The sequence below is a fragment of the Mesoplodon bidens genome, assembly GCF_964165515.1.
Source record: "Mesoplodon bidens genome assembly, chromosome: 1".
NCBI lineage: Eukaryota > Metazoa > Chordata > Mammalia > Artiodactyla > Ziphiidae > Mesoplodon > Mesoplodon bidens.
Window position 1 is genome coordinate 76,904,985 of NC_138176.1, and position 24,393 is coordinate 76,929,377.

Sequence of the window (24,393 nt, forward strand, 5' to 3'; positions counted from 1 at the left end):
TTGGCAGAAATTTCCATTGTTCATCAAATCTGGTGTAAATGGTTTGCCTGAGATGGATATTTCTGGGTCCTGGGTGCACTCCTGAAGAAATAACTGCTGCTGTTCCAAGTAGAAAGCGGTCGAGGAGACAGCTATTCCACACTTGCAGCTTTTATTTTCTATCACTGAGATGTGAAAAGATAGCCTAAACTATCTGAGAAGGAACAGCATTCAGCTATGCTGGATTTCCAATGCTTCCCAGATTTTGTGCTATTAGCTTATTTTTTCCACCACTGCTCTATGATAACAATCCCCTCCTTTCCCTGCATTCCTGGCCCCTCACGATGTTTTATTATGGTCCTGCTGAAAGAAAAGGTGTCTGTGCATACTGTAGCTCTTCATCTGGCGTCAGGGATTTCCCTTTGATTTGGAAAGAATAATCTTTCAAATTCCGCTATAAAATATACAGGAGGGAGAAAGATTAAGCTCCAGGAATGTGCACTGGTGTTGACATTCATTCAAATAATGAGCTGAAGGTCATTTTTCTTTAATATTGCTCAGGTGAGTGATCAATTGCTCTAAACTCTGCATTATCAGCAGTGCTGTCCACTACTGATTTATACAACGTGGTTTAACTTTGTCTCCATCCTTCCAGATATTCAAACGTAGCCAATATTCAGCAGGTACCTCCAAGACATCACGAGCAACTCCCCAGCCCCCTCCTTGCTCTCCCCCTGGTTCTGCCCGGAATGTTTATGGTGAATAGCCAGCTATCTCCTCCTTGGCAACCGTCCATGCTTTCCTGTAGCTGGAATTGCCCACATTCGCATTTGCAAACAGAGGCTCACTCAAGTGTTGCTAAAGGAGAGGGGTGGAGCCAAAAAGCTTTAAAAAGGAAAGGGGAGTCACTCTACTTTTCCAAAAGAGAAACCGTGTTTGGGGAGGAATCGTATGTCCATATTTCTTCTTTCAGCCTCATGAAGGGTCGTGGTTGGAACTTTCCACCAATTCTTTCCTTTTTTTCTTTTCCTCTCTCTAGCCTTGGCCCTGCTGCTTTGCCTGTCACAGTGAAGTCCGCGGCAGGCCTCCAGTGCATGGCTGTTAAACTCTGCGAAATTTGTCATAAGGGTGTCAGGTATTTCTTACCGGCTTCCCAAAAACTTAGATAAAGAAATCTTTCCCTGGAGTGTCCCCTTCAGGCTGCATTTTGACGCTGTCTTGAGTTGAAGGAGGAGGAGCTCGAGGGCAACAGGGCAGCAGAGGAAAAGATGCCCCAGGGCTGCAGGCCAACCCGGGTGGACGCGCTGGGGGTCAGACATACCCACCTTGCTCGGGCTATGCTCAAGCAGAGTCAACTTATTTTCTATTGAGAGTTCAAGCCCGTCAGGATTATGCTGCTGTTCCTTATCCTTCTGTTGCCGGTAGTTTTTAAATTTAGTTTTGTTAGCCTCTCAGCACTGCAGCGCTGGAGCTGTCCTGAAGGCTCTCCCTCGGGAAATGGGAATTCTACTTGTGTGGGTAAGTAACTCCATCAAAAGGAGTTCCGTCTTCCCGGGAACTGCCCTCAGATACCTGTTCATTCCGTCTTGCATACTTGGACATTTTTTTGTTTTTTTTGTTTGTCTTTGGGTGTGTATATTTGCTTCCTTTTTGTTTTCCAATGCTGGCTGTTAGAGCTAATCTGCTACTAACTATAAAAATTCACGGCTCTCAAATTGTTCTTCTGTGTGTGAGTGAATAGGTCTTATTTTTAACTAGCTGAGCATTTCACATAAACCTCCGTCTTGATTCTGACATGAGGAGTGATTAAATACTTAGTTGATTAGCTTTATATGGGAAACTGGGGAAACAGATGGATTTTTTCTTTTTTTTTTTGGAGACTGTCTCTAAGCCATGAAGAAAAAAATATCCTCCTTCGGATAAATTTGTTTAAGAACTCAGAGGCTGCTAACACCCAGTGAAAAATGGGAAGGGAATTGGGCACAAAAGTGATTCTATCATTGTCAAAGTTAAGCTAAGTTTCAAGTTAAACCTCCTCCCATCTTCCCTCACTGCTGTTTCTGAAGCTCTGACGCAGCTCCAGTTTTTAGTAACAGGTGCATTGTAATTTTGGGAACTGCTAAGAAATGCTAATATGCCACAACCCCTCCTATATTAAATGAGTTTTTAATCAAGAGTCAGTGGGAATTCTACTGAATGTAAAATAGCAATCCTGAGTAAGGACTTTGGCTGAAAAAATGTCTCTTCCCCCGCCCCCTCCTCGATTCATTTAATTTAATCCTTGGGTGGGTCTCCAACCTGCTGCTCAAACAAGTTAGACATTTCCATCCATTACAGACCATGAACTGCCCTGATATTCCTTTCTTGGCATTTTGCCCTTCTGAGAAGAGGGCTAGCTCCCAAAAAGAGGTAGATTGAAGGAAATACAGTAAATTTTCCAGAAGAGAAGCCTCTGGAATATAGCATGAAATAGTGGGAATAAAGGGAACACTTCTGAGGCAAACAGCTGTTGTTGGGCTCCTGTCCTGGCCGTCCCGTAAAGGAAGTTACCAGTGAGGAAGTCAGGGCCCTGTCACCAGGCAGCATTTACTGGAACAGGTGAGCAGAGCCCTAGGGTACTGGAAGGAAAGACTGCGTTCTAGTTATCGCCATGTCCTCAGCACCTAGAACATTTCTGCTCTCGTAGTATATGCTCAATAAATTCTTGCTGAATGAATAGAGTGTGTTTCCCTGGTCTGGTAATCAAGGCCCTGAAGAATAGTAATGAAAAGGGAATGACAAAAGACAAAAATGACCTCATGAGCCTGTTACACAGCTGTTGGAGACATAGCTTTCCACATAGTCATGTCGAGTGGACTGGACCGCTTTGGGGTGGAAGTAGTTGGCAAGTGACCAGAGTCAGGCACTGCCATCTGCATGGGATGAGGAGAGATAATGGGAGCCTCTCAAGAAGCAGAACCTGAGAGAGCAAAAATAGTACGAAAATGAACTTTTACTCATGGCTTTAGAGTCTCAGGGAACACCCCGATCCCTGCTAGCAAGTGAGTCTGCACCTCAGGCTTCTTGCCCCCCCGCTGCCAGTGGCTCAGAAGTGCCTTCACTGAGGCTGGTTGAAGAAATAAACTTGAAGCCCAGGATAGAGACAATGAGTTAGGGGGACTGTGTCACAGAGTGGAAGGAACAGAGGTTTTAGAAGCAAACATACCTCATTTCAAATCCATGCTATCTACTTAATACTTGAGCTACAGTGGAATATTGCTGAAAAATAATAATACCCCCTTTCAGAATTGTGTGGATTCCATGAGATAACACGGGAAATGCACCTGCCACGGAGGCTAGCAGATTGTGCTCAATAAAATTCCTCTGGGCTCCATATCTTGGCTAAATCTCTTTGATCAAATCCTATCACACAATGCCTTACTTGAACACTGCAGTGACATGGCACAGACCCCATGGAAGGTGGAATGTCTGGATGCCACTTTGTGACTCTGTCTCTTTGCTTCCTTGTTCCTTGCAAGTCACAGGTTTAAAGCCCCTACTTGATACTCCACGTCTCCTGTTAGCTGATAACTGCCTGGGTCACACCCTATGCCCCATGCATTTCAGAGGATAGTATTTCTCCTCTCTAAATAGATATGGTGCCATCATCTATTTTTCCTCTAATTAAGTTCTACTTGCCTTATTCCTTGCCCCTGGCATTGAGACAGACCACCTGTAGCCAGCCTGACCCAGCACGAAGAATGCTTTGTGGTCTGATTCAGGTAACTTTATGCAACGTCGTCTTGCATGTGACTGTGAACCAGAGAAAACAAGTGATAACAACACAGAACTGGGTTTTCTTCATTTCTTCCCTCCCCTACACCTCCTGCTTTTTTTTTTTTTAAATCAACCGTGTATTCTGTTAGCTTCTGTTTGAACTACAGTACATAAGGAGAGCAGTAAGGAAAACTGCTGGCCAGTGGCTTCTGAACTTTCAAGCCTATTTGCCCTGGAGGAGAAATAGCAGTTGAAAAGGAACTGTTCCTGTTTTATATCTGTACCTGTGTTATTTATATGAACTTTCCTGGTAAATAGAGTGAAGAAGAAGTACAGGTCAAGCCTCAGAGAGCTGGCTGCAGGCTGGATCCTAGGGCACTAGTTAGCCAAGTGGGGAGATCACTTTTAGCAGCAAACAGTGAAATCACTGATTTCAGCACTGGTTAAGGCTTGGTCAGCTTCCCAGTCAAGTGCAAACCAGAGGAACTCCATGATCAAAATCTTGTTTGTTTTTTCAGCCAGAGTTACGCAAAAGCTTTTTCAAAAAAATCTAACTGCAAAGAAATTACAGGAATGATCTTTTATGCATGCCACGTGAATAAAAGCATCACCTAAATACTCAGTGGTTTGTGGTCTTTGAGGGGTAGTAGAGCTTAGTGGTAAAGAGCTTAAATTTTGGAAACTGCCTGCCTGGGTTCAAATCCCAGTTCTGCTGCTTGTGAACTGTGTGTCATTTTCCTCAGTATCAAATAAAGATAACTCCCCCTCCTCCAAGGATTGTTGTCAGGATTGTGTTAAAGTATTTGTTTTCAATGCTGGCTGTACATTAGAACCACCAATGGGGTTAGCATCTGGCTGGTGTGAGTGAGTCAGAGTCCCTTCTGGAGGTGGAACCTGGGCATTTTTTTCTGTTACTCTCCCTTGGTGATTTCAACAGGCATAATGGGCAGCCTGGGTTTAGGGCCACTGAGTTAATACATGTAAAGTGCACAAAACAGAGCCTGGCATGTAATAAGCACTCAATAAGTCTTAGCTGCTATTAATATTTTTATTGTTGTTAACATTATGTTATTGGTGGGAATAGTAGTAGTATCTTCTAAATATGGCTTAGTTTCTTCTATAATAATTGAATTTCTTTTACACATGGAAAAATGCCACATTGAAAAAACCCAATGACAGTTTTATAACATTACAATTTGTAGTCAAAATAATTTCAATATACATAACTTGTATTTCTGTGCTCAAAAGAAATGTTTATTAAAAACACAGAACTGTATCAAACTGGTTTGAGTGAGTGCCCTTGTGGAACTGCAGCTCCAATATTTGCCTTTCTGTGACATCAACTGATAAAAAATTCCACTGTGTGCAAAGTAAGTCTGCTTGTTAGATTTCTTACCAGTAGTGATTTTAACAACAGCAAAAAACAAGCCACTTGAAAGTATTTAAATTTCTTATGTATTTTTCCTTATGTTTGGAACCAATTTCCCTAAGATTTGTAAAGTTGTTGAGGGCATATAAAGGAATGATAAATTAGTTCTTCAAATGAATTTACTTTTTTGGGCTAGTTGGGGGTTGTCCATTTTATTTGACATTCAATTTAGAAATTGGAAGGCGAGACTTATTTGCGTATTTCAGAGTAGAGCAAATAATTGTTTCCCATCAAAAGTAAATGGACTAGTAATTTGGCTTAAGTAAATTCAGAATCTTACTTTATCATCTACAAATTTGCCTTCATAAAAAATCCATTTGAAATAATTCCTTGTATAGAATAAATGGTTGGGCTTTTTTTTTTTTTAAACATCAGTAGTCTCCAAACTCCCTTCCATCTGTAAAAAAAAAAAAGTTAAAATGTGGACATATGCTCCCAAAACATGTTTATTTATCAGTTACTTACATAATATATATACTGATATTATGGACATTATACAACACATAACATTTCGAACATTTTCTTTCCACACAATAATGAACCATCCTACAATCTCTAAGTGGTTACACATCCTACTTGGGAGAGACTGTTTCAGAGAACTAGTAAAATGATGGAATAAATGCTTCATCCTTCTTCCTTATTAGCTCAGCTCCTTTCACTTAAGCAAAAAGGTTGCTAAGTTTTTTTTAAAGTAAAGGGGAATTATTTATAGTGAATGAGTTTTCTCAGAATATGTAATTGTAGAAATAAAAATTGATCTCCCCAGTTGGTTAACTTAGCGCCCCAGGATCCCTCCTGAAGTAGGGTTGCGCTGAAATTCTGCCATAAGGGCCAGAAGAACAGACCACATCCCTAAGAATGGGTTGGAGTTTCATAAATTCCAAAGCTCTATGGCCTGCTGGGGTCATAGTATCTTAGGATTTTAAAATAAAAATGGTCTGTGTCTCCATCTCATGTTCTGGAGGAACTCATTGTCTCCCTCCTCTATCCTGGAGGATTGCTGGGCGGGGACGGTGATGTGGAAGGAAAGGCTCTGTGTCCACTTGGTCCTTCCACTGAATTATTGACTACTGTGTGCCTTGCTTCCCTCACGTGCTGTCCCTTTCCCACACTCCATTACCTCACACCCACACCACCCTGTTTCACTTCTCAGAAGAGCCAGTGCCTTGGCCTGTGAGGGTACAAACTTTAACTGAAGGCTTGGGGCAAAAAAAAAGTGATGTTTGGGGCTTCCCTGGTGGCGCAGTGGTTGAGAGTCTGCCTGCCAATGCAGGGGACACGGGTTCGTGCCCTGGTCCGGGAAGATCCCACATGCCGCGGAGCGGCTGGGCCCATGAGCCATGGCCGCTGAGCCTGTGCGTCCGGAGCCTGTGCTCCACAACGGCAGAAGCCACAACAATGAGAGGCCCACGTACCGCAAAAAAACAAAAAAAAAAAAACAAAAAAAAACAAAACCCCAAAACGTCATGGTCACATCCTGATCCAGCACATCAAACAACTAGAACAAAGTGTTTTTCATTCTTGTACTTAAAAGTTAAATAATTGTTTTGTGTGGAAAAGCCTTACCCACCATCCTCTCTTGAGCGCCAGCTTCTCGCCACATTTAGCCACCCGTTTCTCTCTCAGTGACCTTGATCTACACCTAGTCCTCTTTTTCTCGGCCTCCTTCATCTGTTTCAGGCAACCATTGTAGATTTATTCCTCCTCCAATTCTGTTTGCTTGATCATATCCTAGGCCTCTCTTTATAAATAATAATTTAAAAACCTTAAAAAATTTCTAAATAGTACACTGGAGTGTTTTAGTAAAAACAAAACAGTTGTTTCTCAGAAGAGAAATTCTGGCCACAGGTTAAACCAATCTTTTCGCTTGTCTTTCCACAATGGGGGAGTGTTAAGTTTGAGACAGAAGAGAAGACCAAGTGGTGGGAATGCCACGTGAAGTAGAGACTTTTCCTGAACTCTCAGGGCTGCAGAGTTCCAGGGTTAGGGGAGCCCTTTCTCTGGCCCGGTGGACACAGGTCAGAAGTGAGGTAGGTCACTGACTTGAAAAGAGACCTTCATAAGTCTGGTCTTGGCCAGCCATTGTAAGGTGCGTTGTTCTTCTTTTCTATTAATCACTAGTCATTAAAGAAGATCTGATTAAAAGTTAAAGATTGATCTCCCTTGCGCTGAGGAAAATGAGCAAAAGGCCAGTCCCACGTTTCAGGTGAAATAGTAGAATGAGTGGCAGGTAGGAGGGACTGTCTTCCACAAGCACTGTGACTCCACAGTGATGTGGCCGGAATGGGAGGAGGACGGATGAGAGCCACCAGTGGGTGAAGATGAGAGAGGCAGAATATTCCCGTCAGTGGTCTGTTATTAGGAGAATCAAATTGTTTGGATTACAAAGCAATTACGATGTCTCCTCTCTTATTTTTATCATTGACCCGTAGATTCTATTGTACTAATTTATTTAGATTAATTTATATATTGTCTCTTAATCCAGATGGTTAAAAAATCAAACATTAGACCTCAGATGAAAGGAAACAGAAATTCCTTACCTGGGAAACTCGTCTTCTAAAATCTATTCAACATTCTTAACCTTTTAGTCACTTTGATTATAGTGGAGAAAAATCAAAAAGAAACTAGTGACTTTCCAATATGTGTAAATTGCCTGATCTAAGATATTTCAGCAATTACTTTAATGAAATAGTTTTGCAAACCTGTTCTGAGGAAAAAAATTAAAGACTCAGTAGCTAGCCACAATAGCTGGAGAACTTTTCCAGAATGTCCAGGTCAGTTATAAACAATGTACTTTCTTTCAAGGAATTTCTCAGTATTTTTCAAGAAATTCTCAAATTCCACAAAGCAGTTTAGTGTTTAGTTAAGTTTTAGTAATAACTCCAAATTTGAGCAATCCTAGAGCTAGGGAACAAAATGTTAGTTTCACTGTGTTATAGTTTCTAATGTTAGAATTAACTTTAAGAAAGAACCAGGAACAAAAACAACAACAGCAACAAAGAAAACCTTGAGCATTGAAACATAATTGTACCCACTATCTATTTACTTCTTGCCTACAGGTGAATACTTTCATCCAGAACGCTAAAACTACTCACCATGAAGGGAGTATTACCTGGATATTAGGTGAACCAGGAATGCAGAATTATTTTGTAAGGATTCTTTATTAACAATAATGTTAATACAAATATTAGCTTTGGGGCTTCCCTGGTGGCACAGTGGTTGAGAGTCCGCCTGCCGATGCAGGGGACACGGGTTCGTGCCCTGGTCCGGGAAGATCCCACCTGCTGCGGAGCAGCTAGGCCCGTGAGCCGTGGCTGCTGAGCCTGTGGGTCTGGAGCTTGTGCTCCACAACGGGAGAGGCCACAACAGTGAGAGGCCTGTGTACCGCAAAAACAAACAAACAAACAAACAAACAAAATATTAGCTTTGCATACCATCACTCCAGTCATGTCCCCAGCTGTCCCATTTGCTGGGACCCACAACAAGAAGATGACTGAGATCCAGGCCTGAAAGGATGTGTAATGTTTTTGTCAGGTATAGAAGAAAAAATTACATTAAACAGAAGACCTTTATACTTCTTGAAAGATCTAGCCATATCTGAAAAAGCATTGTATTTTATATGGCCAATGTAACTAACCTCTGAGGGCAGTTGTGGAATAATACATGTAAATACATGTATGTCTTTCTTTAGGAGATCTTTTCCTTAATGTTATCATTCAAAACTTTCCTTTGATGCTGGAAATTAGTTAATGTATAGAAACTTCAGTCATTTTAGCCAAATGCAAGGCAGGAACTTCTGCTCTCATCACCTCTTGACCTTTCTAAGTCCAAAGTTTGAATTGTTGTGTGCATCTCTTTTCACTTATGACCTTGATTTTCATGTTCTCCCAAGCCTGGCCATGCTAATGTCGCTCAGTGTCTGGATTTCCCAAGTATTTCCCAGGATACTTAGTACACTGGAGTTTGTGTGAGAATGACAGTGATTCATGGTGGGCACTGATTTATTTGCAAAGTACCCTCCAGTGTAGGATAGACGAAACCTTTCAGAGAAAGGCACTACCTTCTTCCTCCATTCCGAGACACCTATCAGGGTGCTACGGATTAGCTTTGTGTGTAGTAAGTGGATTTCATTCATGGGGTGGTTCTTTTAGTGGGTAGTTCATTGCTAGGATACACAGACAGTCCTAACAACTTCATGGCAGCTGTCTTGTTCTTTAGCACATGGTGTGTCTGTTGAGAAATAGTATTTTATTTTGTTCACTTCAATGCTTTTCTGGTTAAAATTTCAGAAGCTTGAAGAAGGATCTTTCTTCTTCCATGAGCTATCCTTGTATAAACAGGTCAAAGATGGAAGACCCCATCAAACACAACACTGTCATAACATATGGCTGTTGACACGAATCCTCTGCATTTTGGGTCCTTCCCTTATGAGGTTTCAAAACATGCCTAGAGATAGAAGCTACCAGGGATCTTCTGGTGTTTTTTTCCCTTCCCCCTGAAGCATGCAATTGTTCTGTTTACTACAGGAATTTAATCTTTCCTTGGTTTGCAAGGAAATTGCAAATGTTACTATCATTAATGTTAATTTACCCGGTGTGTGGAAATGTATATCTTTTAGAATGAGGCAATGTTTTTGAGAATTTTAAAAGCTCTAAGTGGATCAAAAGTCTTATTATGTTTTGGGAAACATTTGAAAAATTTCTGAAAGTTTTATATTTCTTGGCTATTCTAATGAATCATGGCAAAAATTTCACCTAAGAGGAAAAAAATAAGGTATGTGAAGAAAACTTTCCATTGTGAATCTTAATGCATTTGTAAAGTACCCAGTAATGCTCATCAGAGGATGATTGGAGACTGTCTTTCAACATTGATGTGTTATCTTCTGGAACAGAAAGCTAAATAGAAGCACCTTTTGCATGGATATCCCTCTTTAATGCAGACTGTGTTGATGCATATAAAATGACCAGGTTTTATTCCTTCCAATAGGCAAATAAAATGCCATTTTTCAAACAGAGGATATATTTTTAGACAGAGTGAATTGTGGTTGGTGCTTTACACGAGTGGATTGATCTTGTCCCAGGAAAAACTGGAGATGTTTTGGAGAGGTGGTGGTTCCAGTTTTGCACTTCCTTGTTGCCTTGCTTTGCATGAAGGAGTCCTCTCACGCCTAGTCAGTGCACTATGCCTGGCAGGTTCTGATAGGCCTTAGCTGTTGAAATGGACAAAGTCCAGTTATGTAGCTGATATGAGCTGCTAATACTTACCTCACAGGATTGTTACGAAGACTAAATAAATTTATTCGTATAAGGTGCTTAGGATCTTGCCTGACACACGGTGAGTTCTCAGTAAATATTAGCTATTACTCTACCAAATACCATAGCTAAGACATATTAGAAACACCTTTGCTTTGTGTAATTTTTCTAATACCTGTTTCTTCAGATTTTCAACAGTTCTTAGAGAAACCTGAAGTTGGTTTCTTGGCATGAGCCAAGTCCTAACAATCATCTAGGGTATTCTCTGTGATTTGTTACTATCCTTGATGATAAAGTAGGGTACAAAATCCCCAATTAATTAATTTTTCTAAGTAATTATTCTTAGAGTTTGTCACATTTGCCTTCAACATTCCAAGAAACTTATATGAAGTATTTTTCTCTGTATTTATATAGCAATGCCTACAGCTAGGGCCCAGAAATTAGCACTGGTCAGGGTGGTATAATAAGAACAATGGAATTGGACTCAGGAAACATCTAAGTTCCAACACTTCTTCATTTTCTTTTCTTTCTGTCTGTTCATTTAGAAACGTTCAGAATTCAGTATCTATAGGCAAATATTTGTTTAGCCTTGCAATATGAGGAACATGATTGTAAAGGTAGGAAAAGGAGAAGATAATTGTGTTGGTTATAAATGAGACCAACACCAAATTTTGTACATTAAAAATTTTTTTACAGATTTAATCAATTGATTAATTTTGTAGACTTCTTTCAGGAGTTGAGCTTTTGGTGTCACTTGGGGCAGGTTTTTTGCTTTAGGTTATTGTTTTATTTCCTTTATTAGAGCTCATAATGACACATTATTGATTTGGTATTTTAAGTTTAGAGAAGCAGAGAGATGGAAACATTTCACAGAAAATAGGGGTTAAGATGAATAACATCTATTTATGAATTTACCACAAGCTTAGGATTCTTTCAAAAATGCAGCAAAAAACGAAACTATTGAATTCTGTAAGACAGGCAGGTTAGGAATTGATAAATGTTAGATTAGAAAGGACCTTCATAAATCATCCAGCCCAACTGCCTCATGTTACAGATGAGAGGTTGAAATCCAGAGGGATGAACTAACTCACCAGGTTCCTAAGAGAACTGGAATTCAGGACCCTCAACTCATTTTACAATATATACCAAGCACATGTTACCTCCCACAATTGATGTTGAAAACCCATCAATGTAATGATTTTATTACTTCTTTCGATTGAAAAGTATTAATAATGTTAAGTTAGTGTAAGGAAAGTCTCTTACTAGCTCTCTATGTTGAAAGCGCTTTGAAAGCACGACTGAGATTTCCTTTTATAAATACACCAATTATACCAATGAATTAATTCAAATCAATTCAACAAATATTTATTGAACATCAGTTATGTGTTTGGACTGACAGTGATGACATCACTGATTCAGATGCCCAGGGTATCCTGAGGGACAGTGAGGTTCTCAGCTTAGAGGGCGAGGTGTGGGTGGGCCACAGTTTACCTGATGCCTTATGGACCATATTAGTTGGTTTTATCAAAGCTAACTCTTACAAAATCTAACAAGTGACTTAAAAACCCTCCTGCAAAGGAGGTAAAGATGGCAGACAATGCTAATGATGGAAGCCCAAGAAGATAATGAGGAAAGAACAGCACTGACCCCTTATTCTTAGAATGAGCTCTTTGTTGGCTGCATAAGGGATAAAAACATTTAGATTTGACAAAAAGGAGAAATTAACAAGAAGGAAGCCTGAAAAATGGATTTATGCTTACTACTATTATTAGTGATAAATCTCGAAACAAGTGAAAATTTGCCTCAAAATGTTAGCTAATGAAGCCATCAGGACAAGCAAGATGTTTAAGAATAAGTATCCAGAATGTGAAGATTAACTCTTTATGATTTTCACAGTTGTGTTCAAAGTTATGATATGCAAGACTACATACCGTAAGCTTACTGATAAAAAGTTAGAAGGCTCCCTTGAGGTTTCTGACATTACAGCAAAAATGGTAAAGCCTCTATAAGTTAAAATATGCAATAACAAAATTTTTGTGACTGTTGCCTAAGTTTTTCAGTCATTAGGGCTAATGTGGTCTCTGGAAACAGGAGTTATAATCATCAATGTAAAAATAAACTCCCCTCACAAGTCTGGACTGCCAAAAAAAAAAGGTAAAGCCTCACACTATTAGTGAAATACTTGTCTTCCTCCTCCTTGCTGTGGTAGAACATGCCTAAAGTAATACATGGAAAACCACATGGCAACAGATTAAATGTGTTCTTTTGTCAGCAAATACTACTGAAAACTTCACAGAAGGCATTACTGAAATTTTAAAGAAGTAAGTATTAGAAAAATTATACAGTTTGAGTGAGAGTAAAGGCGTTTCTGCTATATCTCAGCTTATGGTATTTTCTAGAGACTAAGAGTGAACATTTACTGAGAACTCACTATATGTAAGGGAAAATTCTAAGGTCTTGGCATGAATTTATTTAGTCTTCATAATAATCTTATAAAGTACTACTATCATTTCCATTTCCAAGATGAAGGAACCTATTCACAGAGAGGTTAAGTAATGAGCTGAAAGTCACACAGCTATTATAACTAATAGTGGAGCCAATAAAGAGTCAACATGGGTATTCTGTCTCCAGTGCCAGGGATCTTAGCCACTGTTGTACTTGCCTCTCTGTTTCAACAATGAAATGCACAAAGAACTGAGATACTTTTTTATAAGCCAATAAAAGAAAGATGCATCAGAGAAGAAATTTTCTCAGTAGTCAATGACTTCTTTATATATTAACAAATATATTGTGAAAAAAAATAGTACGCATGTACTCAGTGGCAATGGAGCCACTGCATTTACTGGAACATCAACAAAAAGCATTCTTGGGTGAGATGACAGCAGACCCTACAGTATAGTCTCCACAGTTTCACAGGGAATCAGGGCAGCAAAATCACTGAAACTGGAATTGCACAAAGTGCAGTGGGGCATCACTGATGTCATTATTTCTATAAAAACAAGACTAAACTAGATTCTTTGTAATACTTTGTGTTGAATGGGGAGTAACCATGAAAATATTTGTCCCACATGCTTCCTGCAGAGTATCTGGAAGCAAAGCACTTATGACAATGATCAAATGTTACATATTTTTCTTTTTAAAAAGGGAGAAGTATTTCAATTTTTTTTACCTTTTCTGTGATGATAAATTGGTGTCAGTGGTATGCTACTCAAAAAGTAACTAAAACAACAGAACTTTATCCCTTTCAGTTAAAGATGACATTCTAACAACGAGTGAGAAAGTGACTTGCTAATTGTAGGAGATTTATGATGAAGAGAGTGGTTTGAAAACTGATGATGTTGGAAATGTTTCTATTGTCATGTGATTTGGTTGTTGAATCAATGTCAGTATGTCACTTATTAAAAACTCTCTCTTATCTACCTCAGGGCCTTTGCACTGTCTCTTCTTTCTGGTTGGAAGGCTCTTACCCCACATATCTACTTGGCCCACCCTGCTCTTCTGTCTTTTCTCAATGTCACTTCCCCCATGAGACCTTCTCTGACCACAGTTCTAACCTGCTCCACCCATCCTGTTACGCCCACCCCTCTTTTTCTTTTTCTTTCTTTTTTTCTTCTGTGACACCTATCTGACCTCTGGTACACAGTGCAATTTACTGATTTACTCTGAAGAAACAAAAAAACAAAACAAAACAAAAAACCTCTCATGTCTGCATTCTTAAAAAAAAATCCTGTAAACAGAGTTTTCCCAACTGTTTTTAAAACTTATAAATTAAGAATTTTTGTCCTTTCAATTCCACTTGCTAAAAATATAAAATGCAACACTTGGTTAGTTTGCATTTACTGATTAAAATACAGGAAGGCAGAAATTTGCTAGTCTAATTCAATAAAATTTGTGAATAATTGATAGATGTAATTAAAAAACATATTTTGTGATTTTGTAAATATAGCCAATGAAGCATTTCTTGTGTTTGATATAGATACAATTGTGAAATATCTATTTTGTCTGTGACAGTTATCAAAGACTAAATATCAAAACATATTGAACTTTAAACCAAAATTTTAACTCCTATATTAAATTCAATCTTTTCAATAGATGCAAATGAATGTTGCATAAACTCATTTTTTTTTTTTTTTTTTTTTTGGCGGTACGCGGGCCTCTCACTGCTGTGGCCTCTCCCGTTGCGGAGCACAGGCTCCGGACGCGCAGGCTCAGCGGCCATGGCTCACAGGCCCAGCCGCTCCGCGGCATGTGGGATCTTCCCGGACTGGGGCACGAAGCCATGTCCCCTGCATCGGCAGGCGGACTCTCAACCACTGCGCCACCAGGGAAGTCCCTGCATAAACTCAGTTTTTAACATGCAGAGGGACTTTTGAGGCTGTGTGACATCTGCAACTGGAAATGTCCAGCAGAAAGTAGAAAACACAGAGGCAAAACTCAGAGGACAGTTCAAGATAGTGATTTCCATGTGTGTGTATGTGTGTGTGTGTGTGTGTTTGTGGGAAACATCTGGAAAAAAATTTTAATGTTGGGGAGTGCATTTTAGTATGGTAACATTAATCTTTAAATAAAATTGAGCATAATTTATGCTGACAAGCTGAGGGATAAACATGCTTACTTAAGATGAAGGATTACCTACAGCACAGGAACCTTCTGCCAGCATTCACTGTTCTGCAAAACTGCATTATTATGAGTTTTTAAAAAGTTATAGTGAGGAATTCCCTGGCAGTCCAGTGGACTCTGCACTTTCACTGCAGAGGGCACGGGTTCGATGCCTGGTCAGAGAACTAAGGTCCCAAGTACAGCACGGCCAAAAAAAAAAGTGATAGTGAGCTGTGGTATAAGCTGAGTGATAGACACATAAATTAATGGAACAGACAAGAAAGTCCAGAAATAGACTTACATAAATATGGTCATTTGATCTTTGACAAAGGTGCAGAAGCAATTCAATAGAGAAAGGATAGTCTTTTCAACGTATGATGTTGGATCAATTAGACATCCACGAGCAAAATAATCTCACTCTAAACCACACACCTTATACAAAGATTAACTCAAAATAGATTATAGATCTAAATTTAAGATGTAAAAGTTTAAAGCTTTTAGGAGAAAACATAGAAATCTTTATGTCCTGGAGTTGAGTTCTTAGAAATGACACCAAAAACATGATATACAAAGGAAAAAAATTATAAATTGTACCTCATCAAAATGGAAACTTTTGCTCTGCCATAGACAATGTCAAGAGGATGGAAACACTAGCTGTGTTCTGGAAGAAAACATTTGCAAAACAGGTATCTGACAAAGGACTTGTATCCAACATATATTTTTTAAAAACCTTTCAAATACAATAATAAGAAAATAAATAACCAGTTTAAAATGGGCAAAGGATTTAAACAGATACATTCAACAAAAGGATATAAGGATAATAAATAAATCCATGAAAAGATGTTCACCATTGTTAACTGTTTTAAGCTGAATATGGCCCCCAAATATATCTATGTCTTAATTCCTGGAACTTGTGAATGTGACCTTACATGGCAAAAGGGACTTCACATATGTGATCTTGAAACGGGGTGATTATCCTGGATTATCTAGGTGAATCCTAAATGTACTCACCAGCATCCTTAAGAGAGGGAGGCCAGAATGTCAAAGGAGAAAGAAGACGATGGAAACAGAGAGACATTTGAAGGTGATACACTGCTGGCTTTGAAGATGGAGAAAAAGGGGCCATGAGTCAAGGAACCCAGGGAATACATTATATATGGGATGCAACATATTATAGAATTAGATATAAAAATATCCAGGTGATGTAGTTATAGGAATCCACTGAAAGAGACCCACTTTCTAATTAGTTCCTGGAACATGGATGGATGCAGAGAATCCAGCCTTTTGGTCAGCTTCCTGAAGTGGGTTCCTTGACGGAGCTGAACTACAAGACGCTAAACAATGAGTTCCTGATGAATTCAGTTTGGGATAAGCATGATGTTTAAAAGCTAAATCTGTGATCAGAAAGACATGGCTTTAAACCCCCAGTTGGTTATGTATTGGACATGTGACTTGTAGCAAGTTAATGGCTCTAAACTTCAGTTTCTTTTTCTGTAAAATGAAGATGCTGGGAGCATCTACCTCCTAACGTTACCCAATTAAATCAAATAATGCATTTAATGTGCTACCCCAGAGAACACTCAAAATGTTGGCTGTTACTATTCTGATGGTATTTACCACCCACCTTCTTGGAGAATCAAAGTGTGTAATAGCACATTAAAGACTCTGAATGGCTCTGTTGAAAAGAACAAGTTTAATTTTCTAGAACTTGCTAGCCTCAGTTACTATCCTGAGCACCTGGTAATGGATTCTCTTTAGCTTGATAATGAGAATGTGGCTGAGGGTCAGGAAGGGGCTATTTTTTGCTCCAGATGACTCATTTCTACCACCACTCAGGGACTAGGGTGGCAATCTTCACATTTTTCAGAGCTTTCCTTACAGAATTAAGATTTTGTAACTGAGCAGGACCCTATGGGGCCGTCCCACGACAGACCCCTCCCCCCTCCCCTCTGCTTCAGCTCCTCTTTGTAGGACCTAGATAACAGTATTGGATGCACATTTCCTGAGTTGTTTTACAGATGCTAATACCCCCACCAAATGGAAGAAATTAACTACTTGATGACCGTGAGCACACAGCACTGCCCCCAGCACACATCTGTTGGAGCTTAAGGATGAATATAGTTAACCCCTGTGACGCCGCCCTGTTACCTCGCCATCAACCAATCAGAGAATTGTGTGTGAGCTGATCACACAGCCTGGGATGCCATTCCCTCACCTTCCTTTAAAAATGCTTTGCTGGTGGCGCAGTGGTTGAGAGTCCACCTGCCGATGCGAGGGACACGGGTTGGTGCCCTTGTCCGAGAAGATCCCACATGCCGCGGAGCGGCTGGGCCCGTGAGCGATGGCCGCTGAGCCTGCGCATCCGGAATGCTTTGCTGTAACCCATGGGGGAGTCCAGGGTTTCTGAGCACTGGCTATCCTGGACTCCTTGTATGACTCCCTACAATAAACGCTGCACTTTCCTTCAAATCACAACCTGGTGTCTGTAGAATGGCTTTACTGTGCACAGGTAAGAGGACCCAATTTTGGTTTGGTAGCAGTTTAAGTTCACATCTCCTGGCTCACCTTTCTAGATGTATTATTTCTTATTAAAAAAATTTTATTGACATAGAGTCGATTTACAATGTTGTGTTAATTTCTGCTGTACAGCAAAGTGATTCACTTATACATATATATATTTTTTCATATTCTTTTCCATTATGGTTTACCACAGGATATTGAATATGGTTCCCTGTGCTGTACAGTAGGACCCTGTTGTTTATCCATCCTGTATATATATAGTTTGCATCTGTTAATCCCAAACTCCCAATTGTTCCCTCCTGCCTGGCCCCCTGTCCCTTGGCAACCACAAGCCTGTTCTCTATCTCTGTGAGTCTGTTTCTGTTTCATAGATATGTTCATTTGTGTAGTATTTTAGATTCCACATATAAGTGATATCATATGGTATTTGTCTTTCTCTTTCGGACTTACTTTGCTTAGTATGATAATCTCTGGGTTCATCCATGTTGCTGCAAATGGCATTATTTCATTTTTTTATGGCTAATATTCCATTGTATATATGTACCACATCTTCTTTATCCATTTATCTGTTGATAGACATTTAGGTTGTTTCCATGTCTTGGTTATTGTGAATAGTGCTGCTATGAACATAGGGGTGCATGTAGGTTTTTGAGTTATAGACTTGTGTGGATATATGCCCAGGAGTGGGATTGCTGGATCATATGGTAATTCTATTTTTAGTTTTCTGAGGAACCTCCATACTGTTCTCCATAGTGGCTGCACCAACTTACATTCCCACCACCAGTGTAGGAGGGTTGCCTTTTCTCCATACCCTCTCCAGAATTTGTTATTTGCAGACTTTTTTATTTTAGTTTCTGCTTTATAACGAAGTGAATCAGCTATACATATACATATATCCCCATATCTCCTCCCTCCTGTGTCTCACTCCAACCCTCCCTATCCCACCCCTCTAGGTGGTCACAAAGCACCAAGCTGATCTCCCTGTGCTATGTGGCTGCTTCCACTAGCTATCTATTTTACATTTGGTAGTGTATATAAGTCCATGCCACTCTCTCACTTTGTCCCAGCTTACGCTTCCCCTCAAGTCCATTCTCTACGTCTGCATCTTTATTCCTGTCCTGCCCCTAGGTTCTTCAGAACCTTTTTTGTTTTTTTGTTTTTTTAGATTCCATATATATGTGTTAGCATATGGTATTTGTTTTTCTCTTTCTGACTTACTTCACTCTGTATGACAGACTCTAGGTCCATCCACCTCACTACAAATAAATAAAGTCCATTTCTTTTATTATGGCTGAGTAATATTCCATTGCATATATGTGCCACATCTTCTTTATCCATTCATCTGTTGATGGACACTTAGGTTGCTTCCATGTCCTGGCTATTGTAAATAGAGCTGCAATGAACATTGTGGTACATGACTTTTTGAATTATGGTTTTCTCGGTGTATGCCCAGTAGTGGGATGGCTGGGTTATATGATAGTTCTGTTTTTAGTTTTTTAAGGACCCTCCATACTGTTCTGCATACTGGCTGTATCAATTTACATTCCCACCAACAGTGCAAGAGGGTTCCCTTTTCTCCACACCCTCTCCAGCATTTATTGTTTGTAGATTTTTTGATGATGGCCATTCTGACCGGTGTGAGGTGATACCTCACTGTAGTTTTGATTTGTATTTCTCTAATAATTAGTGATGTTGAACATTTTTCATGTGCTTTTTGGCCATCTATATGTCTTTTTTGGAGAAATATCTATTTAGATCTTCTGCCCATTTTTTGATTGGGTTGTTTTGTTATTGAGTTGTATAAGCTGTTTGTATTCAATGTATTATTTCTGAGTCACCTGGCTTCTGTCTCATCTGTCCTGAATTTTGACCCTAATGAGTAAGCTGAGAAGAAAGCCGTGATTACTCAAAAAGTAAATGTGTGCCCTTTTAGGAAAAGGAAAAGGAATTGAAAAAAAGAAGATGAGGATAGCCTTTTAGAGTGAAATAAAACTTTCTGCACTTCATAAAACCCAGATATTATTCAAGTCAGCCCCTTGGGAGTTAGGAATAAATGACTCCTATCAGGGGCTTAGGTAGGAGCAGGTAAGGAGGTGTCAGGCTTTCTTACATCAGGCCCATCAGTTTAAATCTACATTCTTTTCTCATAGTGTCATTGAATCCTGAAAATCCAGAGTTCCATTTTCTCTTTTGTCCTGTGAGCCTTCTTCAGTCTGCTTCCAGATTTAGAGCAGGAAACCTGTGGCGGTGAGGGCCGGTGGCAGTGTTGGCCTGAGAAGACTAAGTGTTGGCATGTCTTGCTAACATGCCTGCCAGTATCCTTGATGTGTAAACCAGGTCCCACGAGCTTTTGCCCCCAAGCCCCAAAGAAGACAGTCAATTTCTCTTCTCATTTCCCTGGGTGGGGCTGCTTCTCCAGACTCAGAGCAGATGAAGGGGTGATGGTTGTGAAATATTCTGTTTCTGCCACCCACATCCCCACCCTTTTCAATCAAAAACCGCTTTTTATAATTGATCTCTGTGCTATGGAGGCCCCAGATCTTCAATGTGCTCCAAACATTCTGGACTCCTTTCTAATTCCTGAAGATCCCCTACTAATCCCCAGGTTGAGAAGTCAGAGGTTCCAATTGATTTGCTGTGACCTGTTTGCTGTCTTTGGGTTTGTATTCCTTAGACATGATGTTTGATTTTCTATGCACTTCCTTCTCACTGAACTGCACCCAAAATAAATGCTGCGGGTTTTGACATGGGAAAGTTTAGCTGTTCAAACGTGCACACCCTGCTGACAAATCCACACATTGTACCACATACCAGTGTTTATAGAGTCTTTGACAGGTTTGAAAAAACACTAACTTATTTATCATTTCCAGTGTCCTACAGTCTAATGACTATTTCACCAGGCCTAATGCTCAAAGTCTTTAACTCTCTTTTAAATCATATTACAGTTCATTTTCACAAATATTCATCCCAGGCCCTGGTTTACACAAAATGATGCTGACAATGTAGGAATGGTGTTTTGAGGGAGGTGGAATAAAAATCTGTTACAGAAGTAAAATGAAGATTGTAATGTCTTGACACATAATCCAGAGCAATGCAGGAAAGAGTACTGTGTTGAGAGGATAGTACATGGATTCTAATTCCAGCTCTACCATCAACTGTAGGTGGGACTCTGGGAAGCGTCGCTGAATTTCCTCATCTGAACTAGATCTACAATTTCCAAATTCACCAAGATATAAGTATCACCTGGATTGTCTATTCAGAAAACAGATTCCTAGTCCTCAGCCCAGCCTTACTGAAATGGAATTTCCAGAGAAGGGATCTGCAAAAGATACACACACACACAAATACACATACACACACACACATGTGTGCACACAGAGCACCCTGTGTGATTGTTTTGAACAAACAGTTTTGGGAAATACTGAACTAGGTAATGTGTAGGGTCTTCTAGTTCTGAGAGCTATGATAAAACACTGGATGCTAGGATTCACCTGTGAATGAGAAAAATCTGAAGATAAAAGTTATCCATTATTCATACTTAGTATTTTCATAAATATTTGTTTTTTGAAAAGCTATTGAAGTTAATGCTATGGTCTGTGCCTTATGGATCTAAGTGTTTTTCAGATTTATTTTTTCTCTTTGATTCATTGACTGTAATATCTGGCCCATCTAGCCCGTGGTGTTATATTAAGGATCAATGAGACCAGGATGTGAAAGTTTGTTATTATTATTATTGTTGTTGTTAGTAAAATGACAACATAGAATAGATTCTGCTTTTATTAATTTGGTAGATCTGCTAGTGTCTATGTCTTCATTCATATTGGTAAAAAGCCCAGACAAATTAAAAATACAATTATTTCTTCATTAATTTATTGATTTAGGAAAAAATTTTGAGTACTTACTATGTACAAAGCATTATGCTATGTTCTGTCTAAAATGTTTAGAGTGTTTTTCCTTTCTCCTTTTTTTACCTGGAAACCTATTTAATAGTACTTTGGAATGAATCAAATGTTTTATCGATCTCATCAATGTATCAATGCATTAGAAAATTAATAACATGTATTGACACATCTATTCAGTTTACACAGCATGCATGATACACATTTCAAAGAGAGGACTCCTGGCAACAAATCCACAGGCCCACAGCAATCTGTGGCCCACAGATTAGTAGCTGTCTATTTAGGGTGTCTTTTCCTATGCCTTCCTTTTCTCCGTGATACATTGCTATAAGAGAAATGAGTTATAGAGACATTCCAGTCCACGGGTTCAAACCTGAACAGTGGTAGAACCCTACGTAGTGAGACCTTGGTTGTGGTTATAAGTAATGGCAAATCGTATTTGTGTAGTGCTTCACAAATAATGAAATAGTTTCATATCTATAATTTCATTTTCTTTCCCCATTCTTTCATTATCAGCCCCCCTCTGATATGGGCTGGGGAGGTCCTGTGAGATGTCCAGAGAAACTAGTGAGCCAGGGCTGGAAACCAGGCCTCCTGGCTCTCAGTTTAATGCCCTTTCCATTTCTCCTGTGATACATCTGATTCTACAGCTAGAATGGCAATGGAGAATGGGCTGTCCTACACATCTCTGCCAGGGGTCTTGTGCTGTGGAAAAGATATGGGAAGAGTGATTTGAGCCAATTCTTTTAGACATTTATAAAGGCACCTATCTCAAAACTCTCACAATCTTACACTTCTCCCTTCTCTTGTATCTCTATTCCAATATATTCTCTAAAGTGGAGCTAGTGTTTCTGACTCTAGAACATAATCCCCAAGTAAGAGGATGTTAATTCATCATCATTTGAAATCCTTAGAACAGTAAACACATTTATTATGTCACATTAAGTTATTACGGTTTAATATTAAAACAGAATGGAGTCAGCCCAGCAGGGCAGTGAGAATGTGTTAGAATTCTTCTGCAATTCCCCACTCATCCCAGTGGTTAACTGGGATAGTTATCTAAAGGCAGAATGGCAGAAGCCTCTTCATCCTCAGTCCGGAAAGACCAAGGAAACTAACCCTTGCTAACCGTGGCTGCAGAGTATGACACGGTGCCCTGACATCGTCTTGGAGCATTGGAGGCAAGCTCCATGTGGACGGCCAATAATTTCTGCTGAGATTTCCAGAGAGAGGTATCAGCTTCCCAAGCAGGTGTTGAGTACTTGGGAGTCTGAGTGGGTAGATGGTCATCACCTGGAACAGGATGGGACCCCAGGCATAGGGTTAGGATACAGGGCAAGGCCTTGTAGGAATCAAGAGATCCACTGAGGTCCACTACTCCGATTTGGCAAATAAAAGTTTAGGGCACTCAGTTACTTGAATTTTGAATTTCAGGTAAACAGTGAATACTTTTTTAGGGTAAAGGATGTCCCATGCAATATACATGCAATTCAAATTTAACTGGGAGTCGTAAATTTTATGTGGCAACATTAACAGGGACAAAATATTTCAGAGCTTTCATGGACAGCATTTCAATTTTTCCTGATTCCGCTCAAGACCTCTAGGTTTCACCATGTTCTTCTTTTTTTTTTTTTTTTTTTTGTGGTACGCGGGCCTCTCACTGTTGTGGCCTCTCCCGTTGCGGAGCACAGGCTCCGGACGCGCAGGCTCAGCGGCCATGGCTCACGGGCCCAGCCGCTCCGCGGCATGTGGGGTCTTCCTGGACTGGGACATGAACCCGCGTCCCCTGCATCGGCAGGCGGACTCTCAACCACTGCGCCACCAGGGAAGCCCCCCATGTTCTTTGTCAGTAACCTGGATGCTCTGTTCATAAGGTAAGACTAGAGGAGGGAGATCCATTTCCAAAACGGTAATATCTGAAATTTTATTTCCAATTTACATAATGAAATTTGACATTCATACAGACCCTCTTTACAATAGAATACAGTAGGTAGTTTCTTTTTGAACATAAATATAACATTAAGCTAGAAAGTGTCTTTCTCTTCAAATATTTCTTTTTTCATAATTTGTCAATGTTCATTTCTTACAATCAATTTGTGGAGAAAATTATTTACAAAATTAATTGTGAACACCTACAGGAAGTCTTTATTATCTAAACATTGGTATTTATTTAACATATAAAAGCAGGACTTAAAAAATTAATTGTGGGGACTTCTCTGGCAGTCCAGTGTTTAAGACTCCAAACTTCCAAAGCAGGGGGCACGGGTTCGATACCTGGTTGGGGAAATAAGATCCTACATGCCATGCCATGCAGCACAACCAAAAAAAATTTGTGCAAACAAAAAAAAAAATAAAAAATTAATTCTGCTTATGCTATTTGTCATGGGGAAGTATTTTGTCTTAATCAGATAAAATATCTTTGAAAATATACTGTTTGGTTTCTTTCTTCCCATGCAGGTCCTGCACCCTTCTTAATTTTCTCACATGGAAACAGGATCTTTAGGATTGACTTAGAAGGAACTAATCATGAGCAATTGGTGGCAGATGCTGGCGTATCCATGATCATGGATTTTCATTACAATGAGGAAAGAATCTATTGGGTCGATCTAGAAAGACAACTTTTGCAAAGAGTTTTTCTGAATGGGACAAGCCAAGAGGTAAAGTACCATTTCCCATGGCATTTGAGGGATTTTTGAACAGGCTGTCAAATATGATATAGCAAATTCATAACATATAGATAAATGAAAATTACATTACATTGCAAATACCTGTCTGGCATATGTAGGTATTTATTTAATCTGCATCTGTGGTATCATGTTACTGAACAAGCCCATGCATGTGGCATTGATATTCAGAAGTCCCCAACAGGAGAAAGTGAGGAGGATGTCAATGTAATTTTGAAAAGATGTAAGTTTATTAAGCCAGATCACCATTTTATGGTTAAAACAGATTATTTACA

At 39.6% G+C, this 24,393-nt stretch overlaps 1 protein-coding gene across 1 annotated transcript in view; it reads left to right on the plus strand.

Moving 5' to 3' along the window:
• The first annotated feature begins 946 nt into the window (after window positions 1–946).
• Window positions 947–24,393, plus strand: part of EGF (epidermal growth factor) — a 92,909-nt gene continuing 69,462 nt past the window's right edge. The window contains exons 1-2 of the mRNA XM_081225522.1: window positions 947–1,497; window positions 23,892–24,091. Coding sequence (XP_081081648.1) covers window positions 1,371–1,497; window positions 23,892–24,091 — 327 coding nt within the window. The 5' untranslated portion in view covers window positions 947–1,370. The remainder of the gene's footprint in view (window positions 1,498–23,891; window positions 24,092–24,393) is intronic.